Raw genomic sequence first — 12,647 nt, 5'->3', positions numbered from 1 at the left:
AGCCACGTTTATTTAAGAATGTATTCCAACATCAAACAGAAAAGTTCAACAATGCAAATTACTTTTGCACAAACCTAATATTCCTATGCTTTCCAATTAGTTATTGGGTAAAAAATACCATGAATCTCAATGGCCCATTTATAATTTTTAATGATGTTACTGATCAAACTATATCAAGAGCTGTTCCAATAAATTGTCTTGAAAATTACATGTTGCAGAGACTTAAATTTTAGATGGAACATATTATTCAAGGATTCCTTTTCTTCTAGAAAACAAGCATGAAAATATCTTATTCACAAGAGGCCCAGGTAGACCAGATACTTTCTGCAACAAGACTTCTCAGTGTCTTCAGAAGTGTCTCCATTTAAATTAATTAATAGAGTGCCTTAATTTTATAAATCTTGATAATTTGCACTCTGATAGATTATATTCTCCATTACTACACAGAATTTTACTTGTTAGCATTGGTTTAATTAATGTTTCATTCTTAGGATAGTTGGATCATGTTTCTTCCTTGCTGGTATCTCATGGCACATTATTTTTTATTTAAAAATATTTTTCTTTCCAGTTTGAGATATAATTGATTTATACCATGGTATAAGTGTATTGTGTAATACACATAATTTTAAATGTGAAGCTATCCTTGGTATAAGTTACACACCATTTCTGAAATGATAGGGCAATAATAGTATCACTGTTCCCTTAGTCTTTTCTTGTATTTTGCATTGAAGAAGTATGAGAATCCAAATTAATGTGATTCTGACAGACTATACTATTTATTTTATAAGGCATTAAATGTAATTAGCATATGCAGAATTTCAACTTAAAATTTTGTTTTTCAGTACAAAGTTCAGCATTATCCCAGACTACCTATTTCAAAATCTCTCTGGATAACTTCGAAGGTGAAAGTGAAATGAAAGTTGCTCAGTCATGTCCGACTCTTTGTGATCCCATGTATAAGTAGTCCATGGAATTTTCCAGGCCAGAATACTGGAGTGGGTAGCCTCTCCCTTCTCCAAGGATCTTCCCAACCCAGGGTTCCCAGGTCTCCTGAATTACAGGTAGATTCTTTACCAGCTGAGCCACAAGGGAAACCCAAGAATACTGGAGTAGGTAGCCTATCCCTTCTCCAGGGGATCTTCTCCTCCCAAGAACTGAACTGGGATCTGCTGCATTGCAGGTGGATTCTTTACCAACTGAGCTATCAGGGAAGCCCCTGGGTGACTTTAGAGTCTGCATTATTATCAGTCTCTCCAAGTGACTCTAATGATTACCTACTTTAAGATATTTCCAGCCATCTAGGATCTCTATCGGAGAAGGCACTGGCAACCCACTCCAGTACTCTTGCCTGGAGAATCCTAGGGACTGAGGAGCCTGGTGGGCTGCCGTCTATGGAGTCACACAGAGTCAGACACGACTGACATGACTTAGCAGCAGCAGCAGCAGCAGGATCTCTATCTTTTCTTTATAACCCTAAACTTAACTTTTTAAACAAACATTTTAAAAGCATATCCAGTTATCTCCAGTTTGTGGATAGGTTGACCTTTGATCCCACTGCCTTCTGTGGTTTTCTCTGCTCTGCGGAGGCAGCAGAGAGCAAAACAACATTTCCCAATCTCCTCTCTGGTATGTATGCCTGTGATTAGTCAGTCGTGTCTGACTCTTTGTGACCCCATGGACTGTAGCCCACCAGACTCCTCTGTCCATGGAGTTCTCCATTCAGCCCTGCCTAGCGTGCATGCTTGGGTAAGACTTGAATTCAAAACTCAGATTTTTTTTTTTTTTTTCAAAACTCAGATTTAACTGAGAGAAAATGCACCCCAGACATCTACTTTGCTCCTGAGATCTGGCCCATGTGACATGCCTCTGGAATCACTGTTTCTGGGAGATGCTCCTCTATTCCTGAATGACAGCTAAGGCGAGAGATTTCTCCCACCAGCAGGTGGGGAAGCAGCTTCCTGATTCCCCAGACTTCTGATTTTAGTAGAGAAAACCCTTTCCTTAGGAGGCCAGTTTCTATGATGCAGTGGTGTGTTCTGGGAGTATTACTCAAAGCTCAGCTCAGTCTATCTAACCATCTCATACTCTGCTTTTGCCTTCAATCTTTCTCAGCATCAGAGTCTTTTTCAGTGGGTCAGCTCTCCACATCAGGTGGCCAAAGTATTGGAGCTTCGGCTTCAGAAACAGTCCTTCCAGCAAATATTCAGAGTTGATTTTCTTTGACTGGTTTCATTTCCTTGCAGTCCAAGGGACTCTCAAGAGTTTTCTCCAGCACCACAGTTCAAAAGCATCAATTCTTCAGTGCTCAGCCTTCTTTATGGTCCAGCTCTCACTTTCGTATATGACTACTGGATCTCTTTATGAATTGCAGTCTTGTGGTGAAATGGCTTGCATAACTCAGTGAAGCTATGATCCATGACTGCAGAGTCACTCAAGATGAATGGGTGATAGAGAAGAGTTCTGACAAAACATGGTCCTCTGGAGAAGGAAATAGCAACCCAGTATTCTTGCTTGGAGAATTCCATGGACAGTATGAGGAAGAGTTTTTAGGTATCCTTATCAAACAGGACTATATCCTGGATTGCCACTCCCTTCTCCAGGGGATCTTCCTGACCCAGGGATCAAACCTGGGTCTCCTGCATTACAGGCAGATTCTTTACCATCTGAGCCACCAGGGAAGCCCATCATACAGGACAGGAAGGATTATATAGGTTGCAAAGAGAGGAAAAGTTTGAATAGAAACTTGGAAAAGACCATTTATACAATTGCTTTCATTCTTATTTTTTGAAGTTCTCTGATTCTCTATGTCCACACTCTATATTTGTTCGTACCTTTAACATTGTAGAACAAACACTATGAACTTGATACTGTAACAGAAGATAAGGATAGAGCACAATGGATAATAAAAGACATAGATGCTAAAATAGATGCTCCAGGGAACTCATGTTCTAATGAGAGAGAACGATATTCAACAATTAGCTACACAAGCATTTAATTACATTTATGACACATTTAAAAAGATATAAACAAAACCATAGGTGACATAATTGGGGTTCTGATCGTCTTCTCAGAGTGAATATTTGAGTCAACCTCTAAAAGACAGTTGGAAAGCAACCAGGGGACTTGAGAGGAGCATTTTCTCAGCAGAGTTGTGGCAATATAGACAGCCTGAAGAGAGGGAAGGTCCATAACTCTTTCCTAAACTAACGTGGAACAAATTTCTCTCCCAAGTCTCTTTGTTAGATCTGGAAGCAGGTAAAGGACTTCTGCATTTTATGCCCAAGAAAATATGGAGAGTGGAATACTAGGACAAAGGGAGGTAAACAAAGCTTGTCTTTATTAGGTTTCCACACTTGAGTAGAAGAGGATGAAACAGCACTTCTTTTCAAGATTGTGCCACACCTGCAGGCGTATCTCCTCTCTGGTCTAGTCCACATTTTAAAAAACATAACAATATAAAAATTTCACAACAACAAGGCACAGACAAGTCACAGGTCTTTTTCCACACACCTCCTCCTGTTGAATTCCATCATCCATATCGCGTTCGCTCCGGCTTGAAGGTCGGAGTCTTCACCATTTCTGAAGCCTAGAGTTGGTTTTGCTGGTTGGTTGCTTGAGGGGAGAGACCGTGGTGCACAAGACAGACCACAGTTGCAGCAAAAGGTGTTGGCTGAGGATATTGGCTATCACGAGTCATTCATTAACTGTAGTGCCTTCATGGTGTAACCACATATCATGTCCAACTAGAAAGATAATCTATTAGCATTTTCTTTTGTGTTATTTGGTAACAAAAAGAAACTCAAAACCACTACAATATTGTAAAGTAATTAGCCTCCAGTTTAAATAAATACATTTATATTAAAAAAAAAAAAGAAAAGAAACTCAAGCAAGCACTTTGAATGTTATTTAATTTCTTTTGGTGAAGATACTTGGATATTTTATAGGAAATAGTTCCGAGACCTTGGCTGGCTTACTTGGCTCAAGAACAGTGTTAAAATTTTATTAAAACCTTCTGTTACCTTAAGAAAGAAAAATTTTCATAAAGCGGGTGCCTGGAGATTCAGCCTCATGTGGAGATTTTGTCAAGATCTCCCAAAGCAACTTTCTTTGTTTCTTTTATTTCACTATTAAAAATAGTCTTTATAAATAGATTCTTTAGAGTCCATATTACCTATATAACGGTAATAGTCCTGAGAGAAGGGTCATTCTGTCAGATTCTTTCCTTGTTTAAATCTGTGGATGTACTTATATTATAAAAGCCATAGCAGGATCATAAATTACTCCTAGGTTTAGAAAAATTGAAAAACAATCTATTATTAATACTTGAATCCTCCTTAGCAGAACACAATCTTTTCTCTATTCTTTTACTTTCTCTTTTAATAAAGTCCTCAATAAACAGAGCAAGTTACCTATTATTTGAAAGCAATTATTCTTGGTTGTAAATCTATGGTATCTTGAACAATTAAAAATAGTAAGATTAAATGTGTCAGTTTAGGTTAGGAAATTACAAAATAGTCAAGTGGCTTTTCCTAAAATTTTTGTTATAGACATCTGCATAGCAATATTCTCTTCTGCTTATTACTAAATTAATACATTATTCCAAAAAATTTATTTCTAAGTTGCTGGACTTTCATGTTTTATATAAGGTGTAAAAAAATTGCATTACAGAAATATATGCTTTAAGTTAGAATAAGTATATCAAAAGCTACTTATCTAAAGAATGGAAGACATAAATTAGGTAAACAAATATTTCAGCATCACAATCAGTAAGGAGCAATGATGAGTATGTCTTAGACCTGGTCCCTTCTCTCAACAATCTTGATCTTATATTTCTGGACTATGAAAAAGAAATGATCTATTACATTTTAGGATAATAATTAACTATTCCACCAGCTTAAATATGTTTTATTATGTGGAACATAGAAGAGCATTTTGATGTAACAAAATAAATTGGTTTGAGAACTTCTACCATAAAGATGGTTTGTGTAAATGGATAAATTAGTGGCTTAGATTTAGAAAAAAAAAAAAAAAAAAGAATGTATGAAAATTTCCTAGGTGGGGCTATCTTCAGGGAGTTGGTTTAAAAAGGCTGAAATGATGTCAGATGTGTCTGATGTTATTGCAAGCTTTGCTCCCTCTGGGCTTATTTCATTTCAGATTTTCAGACTTTTTACTGTAGCCTCTGGTAGCTTCAGGTTCCTGTCAGCACAACAGCAAGTCCTGTCTAGTGCCCATGGCAAGTTTAGGGGACTATAGATAGTCATTGACTGGAAGGTTTGAGCTCCAGAAAATGAAAGTGAAAGATGCTCAGTTGTGTCCGACTCTTTGAGACCCCATGGACTGTACAGTCCATGAAATTCTCCAGGCCAGAATACTGGAGTGGGTAGCCTTTCCCTTACTCCAGGGGATCTTCCCAACCCGGGGATGGAGTCTCCCGCCGGGGATGGAGTCTCCTGCATTGCGGGCGGATTCTTTCCCAGCTGAGCCACAAGAGAAGCCGAAGAATGCTAGAGTGGGTGGCCTATCCCTTCTCCAGGAGATCTTCCCAACCCAGGAATCGAACCGGGGTCTCCTGCATTGCAGGCGGATTCCTTACCAGCTGAGCTATCAGGGAAGCCCCTGGACTCCAGTACCGAAGCCAGAGTCTTCTGACTCCCACTGCTGCTCTAATTCTTCCCCTCACTCTACTGCTAACACAACCAGCAAACAGATGTAGATGTGACCTCGGGAAATCAAAAGGTTCTAGCGTGCAGGTCATTCAAAATCTTATTGGATGAACTTCTGTCCAGTTTATGTGAAGGAGTGCGGGAAAGAGTGGGTTCTGCTTTATTTCTATAGCTCATTAGTGAATCCTAACCATACTCTCCCTTAGGTCCCTTTTCCATCTCAGTCTGGTTCTCATCTCCTTAGAAAGAAAAACGGGATCTTTAAATTCACTCAGTTCATGTTGGGAAGAGGCCAAAATCAGGGTCCCATTAGTACTCCGCTGGAGGAGTCTTTCAGCAGCACAGTCTAGGAGAGGCATTTATGTCTCCTTCTCGTCTTTCCCTGGCTTGGCATATTCTAGCTCGTGTTTTGCTCTTCCTATTAATATGAGAGAAAAATAAAAGACACTATTCATCTTCTTTTGAAAAGTTTGGCATTTCAGTGGTTTTCTTGAAGTGGGGGTGGGGGTCCTCATTTGTAACCAGCTTTGCCATGAACGGAAATCAATCTGAATGTCCTATTGTGCATTTTTTTTTTTCTTTTCTCACAGCCTGAAATGGCCTTTGCCAAGTTTTCAAGCTGAATCTGAAAGACCCTCTCATTTTCCACTCCCTGCCTCCAGCCTCATTGAACCTTTGCAGAGATTTCTCAGGCTGAAGAAGGGCTGCGCTGCGAGGACTGAGAGGAACGCGACCTACTCCGCTAACCCAGTGGCCTGAGCCAATCACAAAGAGGATTGGAACCTCCCGCCCCTCTCCCTTCCCATCCCCTGCCCCTTCAACAACCTCCGGGAAAGAGGGACGCCGGAGGGATGTGTTTGGGATGTGTTTGCAATTCAAATCCTTGGCTTTCTGCCAGCCTCTTTTCTAAATAAAAGGCAGGAGCTGCGGTGAGGTGCAAAGGGGTCTTTGGAATTGCAGTGGCCCTGAGATCCGGAGATACCCTTATCCGCCGCTTTTATCTGCTTCCGAAGCAAACGGGGAAAGAGCAAGGATGGTGGAGGCTTTCTGTGCTACCTGGAAGCTGACGGAGAGTCAGAACTTTGATGAGTACATGAAGGCGCTTGGTAGGTAAAACTAAGATGTGCTGATCTCTTCTTAAACTTGCAGCTTCAGATACTCGCAGATTCCTTTTTTCACCCATCCGATTAGCAAGAGACAAAAGCAGATCCCATTGTCATAATCACGTGCTGTGCTGATTTTAAAAAACCATTTTCCACGGAAGGGCTTTTTAAATCTGGCATTTGTCCGCTTTCTTGCCTAGGGCCAAGTATTCTGTGAAGAATGTGAAGTTTCTGTGCCTTTTCAGCTTTTTTTTCCAGCATCCTATTATTTATGCTTCCAAATTGGCAATCCACATATGACAAAGGCTCAGTAGTCGTCTAGCATAACTGATGGGCTAAACGTACTTTAATGAGACTTACACTTTACGACCTGGATTCCAGAATAGGAAAGTGGATTCCTACTTCATGAGCTATTTTGGAAGTTGCCACCAACTGTATTGCTTCTTTTTGCTATTTTAGGTGTGGGCTTTGCCACTAGGCAGGTGGGCAATGTGACTAAGCCAACAGTGATCATCAGTCAGGAGGGGGACAGAGTGGTGATCAGGACTCAAAGCACATTCAAGAACACAGAGATTAGTTTCCATCTGGGAGAAGAGTTTGATGAAACCACTGCAGACGACAGAAACTGTAAGGTAAGGAGCCGCTCCTTCCTCTGGGGTGGGGAGGAGAGGAGAGAATAACTGTTTTTTGTTTTTTTTTTTTCCCTAGATGATGGGAAGTGGAAAATGTTCTCAGTATTTCACTTCAGAGAGAAAGACCCAGGGTTAATTTTGCATTCTAGTGTCCCATAGCTTATGTTCTGAATAATGGGCAACTACCATAGCTCAAAGCTCCAATCTGTTTCTTTACCACGTCTTTCTCTCATTTTGCATCAAATCTGTATTTCAGAAAGTATTTCATCGTGTTCATTTAAAAGAAAGATTGTACTTTGTTTAATCTCTCTTTTGCCTCAAGTTGGCTTCATCAATAGTTTACTTCATTCTAAGACCCTGTTTAAAGGAGTAGGATGATTCTTCAGAAAGCACTAGTTTAGGATTTTTATTTCTGATAATTTATGTGCCTGATAATTTTTGCATCTAAACGAACACATTTCAATCGAATTATGATTTCTTAGAGTTTTCTCAGAGTTTTAACCCTGGAAGCAACAGAGGAAATGGTACTATTGTGATAACTGATCACTATTCATTCAACTATTACTCTTTGAAAAATCAATTTGTTTGACTTCCATATCAGAAATCTGATCTGTACCTATTGCTATGTTCTGCATTTTGTTGGTGGTCTCAGTCTGTTGTTAGCCTGGATGGAGACAAACTTGTTCATGTACAGAAATGGGATGGCAAAGAAACAAATTTTGTAAGAGAGATTAAGGACGGCAAAATGATCATGGTAAGTAGAGCAATTCCCGATTCCTGCTTCTCCTCCTACCCCCACCGCCCCTCAAATTTCCCATCTCCTTCCTTGTCCCTCCTTCCCTCCTTTTCTCCCATCTTTCCTTTTTTTAATAACATTAAGTCACTAGCAAGGGTATTTAATCATGTGAAAATTTTTATATTTTAGCTTATAAAAGTTTTACAAGTTCAGGACAGATAATTTAGAATATAACAGGAAAATGTAACAAAAATATAAAATTCCCTTCTACTGCCCCCTCAGAGAGAACTATTTTGATATTGCTTCCCTTCAGCCCTTTTTAATTTTATAAGATGCCTTTAAAACATGTCTATTCAATACTAGATAGTCTTGTAAAAATTATAAAATAGAAAATAGTTGAAAAATAATGTATCTAATAGTGGAGTAGCATCATAAACTGGGGAAAATGTTTTATCCTCATCTAGCATCCTAGACACTTTTTTGGGTGAGTTGAGTAATAGATGACATTGAAGAAGTCAATACATCATTTTGGATTTTTTTCTTGGATGGGAGTTGCTTTACATATTCCTTCTGAGATAATAGCAGGATGGGTTTTTCGTTTTTGTTACTTAAGACTATTGACTAGTTTTCTTCTCCTTCCCTTGACTACCAGCTGTTCTAGGTTCAGATAGAGGACTTACATATTCACATTTCTTTCCTGGGTGGAAGTGGGGAGCAGAAGGACAGTTTTCCTTTCACGTTGACAAATATTTGGCCACATTTTTCTGCAGTGATCATCATCACCAAAAAGAGAGAGAGATAGAGCGATTCATTTATAAAAGATTCAATTGGAAGTTCTCCAGTTCTCCTTTATGCTTTTTTTCTTTATTTTTTTCCTGAATACAAAAAAGTAGATAGTTCAGCTTTGGTATGTATGACTGTGATCAGGTATGACTGAGTTGAAAAAAGGAAATGAAAGTAATGGGTGACAAGGGCATGGTATCCTCTTGAAAATCATAGGACTCCATGAAAATGATGAACACTAAAAAACACTACATTTTGTAAAGAGGATTTATAGCCATTCTTCGAGTTGGATTTGATACAAGAGCCCATGGTGCACATTATAGCCACATTACCACCAAGGTTCACACAGCCTAAAGCACGACAGTCAAAGCAGCGAGAACATTTGGACCTTTACCTTTTCCTGCGTTTGGACCAAGTCATTGCAAATACCATTGTCTAAAAACTTCAAAATTTATCTAGGTCATGAATTGTAAACTATTATGAGAACCTACTATAAATTTTTTTTTAATTTTAAAAGAATTTTTTTTAATTCTTTTTAAAAGAAAGAGCTAAAATGCTCCAATTACCCTGATAATTTAAGGCAAAAGGAATTCTTTTGACCTGAATCTAGATAGTTAATCTAAGTTTTTTTTTTCATATTTCTTTCAGAGATATGAACTATGTATACATGTCACTCACTCAATAAATATAAGGGTTTCTTTTTAGAAAATGAAGATGTAGAAGAAAAATGAAAATTTTTTATACAACATTTAGGGCTTCCCCAGTGGCTCAGCAGTAGGTATTCTGCCTGTAACGTAGGAGATGCAGGAGACGTGGGTTTGATTCTTGGATTGAAAAGATCCCCTGGAGGAGGAAATGGCAACTCACTCCAGTACTCTTGCCTGGGAAAATCCCGTGGACAGAGGAGCCTGGTGGGCTACAGTCCATAGAGTTGCAAAGAGTTGGACATGACTGAGCATACAACGTTTAATGTTTGTAAATGCCATTATTCTTTTGTATAATACTTAAATCATATATATGACAATCTTTAATAATATGATAATATTTAAACTAATATGATAATCAGGTACATGTGTACCTGTGTAAGAAGATTTGGTTATCTTTGGAATCTTTCAGACTCTTACTTTTGGCGATGTGGTTGCTGTTCGCCATTATGAGAAGGCGTAGAAAACATCCTGACCTGGGGCTGGAGAAGCTCTGCAATATTTCTGTTTACTCAAGTCTCAGTGTTAAACTGCTATTACAGTGCGGCTGATCACTAATTAGAAGGTTATCTTGGTGTGGAGGTGGAAAATGATGACTTTAAACCTTGTTTTAAAAACTTGTTGCTGCAAGCAATCAAAGCCATCTTTGATATGCAAATTTATCACATTTTATAATTCACATTAAGTTTTTAAGCTACTGTTTTTAAAATCAAGAAAGGAATACGTACTATAATTTCCATTGGAATGCAAATCAAATTGGAATAAAAAAATCTTACACCCGTGAGAAATGTGTTGCTGTTTTTAATATCACTCACTAATCTGGCTGGGAGTTGTATATTAGAAAGTTTTAAGTAAAATAGCCTTTTTTTTTTTTTTTTTTTTCTGGTATAACATTAGGCTGGGGAAGTTAGCACTTTGCTTAAAATACTAATTTAAAATATAAGCAACATGTAAAGTAGATAGCTAGTGGGAAGTGGCTATATAACACAGGGAGCTCAGCCTGGTACTCTGTGCTGGCCCAAAAGGGTGGGGTAGGAGAGGGTGGGAGGGAGGCTCAAGAGGGACAGGAAATATATATATAGTTATGACTGATTGCAGTTGTTGTACAGCAGAAACCAACACAACATTGTAAAATAATTAGCCTCCAATTGAAAAACAAGATCAGAAGCCTAGGGAAAGTGGAAAATGTTTGGGTTGGAACTTCCATAGACAGTTTGGCTAGGATCCAAAGGAGATTTGTTATGGTAAGCTAAGCTGCACAAATGACCTCTTGATACTAAAAACAGGTAGTCTGAAGAAGCAAGCTGATATACATGAAAATGCCTTATTAAAAAGTAAATATAATCAAAGTCTCATATAATCAAAATGTCATGTAATTCAAGTTTCTTATTGAAAGGTAAATAGAAACAGGCAATGAATTTTATCCCAGACCATAAAGATGTGTCTCCAGGCAAGTACATTGAGCTGAACTAAGTTGAGAAGTGCTATAATGGATAAAATGGAGTGTGCAAAGGGCATCTGAATTCCTCTGTGTGTGTGTGTGGTAGTAGGGGAGCAGGGAGGTGGGGGAGGTTGGTGGAACTGAGTTGACCAAAGGAAAGTAAATACCTGTTTATGACTGGTTAAGATTTGCATTTGTAAACTACAAATGGTATTTTGTAGTTTATTGTTTACAAGATGATTTTTGTACATTTTCTCAAACCCACAGTGTGAAGCAGGTAAGAAGGTACTACCTTTACTTTACCGATGAGGAAACTGAAGATTAGATTAATGTGTCCATGTTCTCTTGTGAATGCTAAATTGCTTCAGTCGTGTCTGACTCTTTGTGACCCCATGAACTGTAGCCTGTCAGGTTCCTCTGTCCATAGGATTCTCCAGGCAAAAAATACTAGAGTGGGTTGCCATGCCCTTCTCCAGGGGATCTTCGCAACCCAAGGATTGAACCTGGCTCTCTTTTGTCTCCTGCACTGGCAGGCAGGGTTTTTTTTTGTTTGTTTGTTTTTTTAACCACTAGTGCCATCTAACTAGTGAATAATACTGAAAATAATAATATTCCTCTTAAAAATTAATATTCAGCTAAATTTTCTTCTGAAACAAAATGTAAGAATTTTTATTTTCCCTGAATCACTTCTTAGGAAAACTTTCTTCTGTTAGCCTCTGTGAAGGGTAGGGGGTGAGGCAGAAAAAAATGTAAGTGTTTTTCAGAACATTCAGTATTCATTTTTAATCAAAGCAATATGTTCAGTAAGGTTCTACAAGTTAATTCAAGGTCCAGTGAACTTTCAGATATAAGTATGAGGAAACTTTCTTTAACTTACACAATGATACTATAACCTGGCTATTTTATTACTTTACTATAATTACTATAAGAAAGAGTAGTAAAATCTAAAGTGCAGCTGTAGAATTTAACATGTGAATGTGCAATTATTACTGAATGTCAAGATAAGATTGGCCCAGATTATCATTACTAAAACTAGTAAGCTTTGTCTTTGAAAGCATGGAACAGAGAGGGCATTTGCTCCAATTGCTCTGAACACCTTCACTTCTGCATCTGGATGAATACAGCTTTCTCTTGGTGTTCAGCTTATGCTCTAATAGAAGCATGGCTTCTGGCCTCTCCATTCTTAAAGACACAAGAAAAGGGCAAGAATAGGGATTTAGTTTCACCTCATTATTGTTGTTGTTTAGTTGCTCAGTTATGTCCAACTCTTTGCAACTCCAGGGACTGTAGCCTGCCAGGCTCCTCTGTCCATGGGATTTTCCAGGCAAGACTACTGGAGTGGGTTGCCATTTTCTTCTCCAGAGAATTAGGTCAAATAACATCCCGGCATTCATTTCCATAACAACTCTCTGAAGAAGGGGAAGGTTTGGGGATGGCCTGATGGGAAGCAAAGCTACACTGGGTTAATACACCTAGTGTATTAACCTATACACCCTCACAACAAATTATACCTACACCAGAATGTGAAAATGAAAGTGTTACTCACTTCAGTTGTACTCAACTCTTTTGTGACCCCATGGAC

At 38.5% G+C, this 12,647-nt stretch overlaps 1 protein-coding gene across 2 annotated transcripts; it reads left to right on the top strand.

Moving 5' to 3' along the window:
* The first annotated feature begins 5,594 nt into the window (after positions 1-5,594).
* FABP7 (fatty acid binding protein 7, brain) lies at positions 5,595-10,408 on the top strand. Of its 2 annotated transcripts, XM_010861782.1 has the most exons (4): positions 5,595-6,772; positions 7,229-7,401; positions 8,054-8,155; positions 10,037-10,408. In XM_010861782.1, exons 1-4 carry the CDS (start codon positions 6,700-6,702, stop codon positions 10,085-10,087), a joined length of 399 nt encoding a protein of 132 aa, XP_010860084.1. In that variant the 5' UTR covers positions 5,595-6,699; the 3' UTR covers positions 10,088-10,408. The 2 variants fall into 2 exon arrangements, with proteins under 2 accessions (XP_010860084.1, XP_010860083.1); XM_010861781.1 differs by lacking the exon at positions 10,037-10,408 and having other exon boundaries at positions 8,054-9,237.
* The last annotated feature ends 2,239 nt before the right edge of the window (positions 10,409-12,647 follow it).

Source organism: Bison bison, unplaced genomic scaffold (genome assembly GCF_000754665.1).
Source record: "Bison bison bison isolate TAMUID 2011002044 unplaced genomic scaffold, Bison_UMD1.0 scf7180017864473, whole genome shotgun sequence".
In the NCBI taxonomy this organism is placed as follows: Eukaryota; Metazoa; Chordata; class Mammalia; order Artiodactyla; family Bovidae; genus Bison; species Bison bison.
The sequence above is the reverse complement of the archived record's forward strand: the minus strand, read 5'-3'. Positions and strand labels throughout refer to the sequence as shown.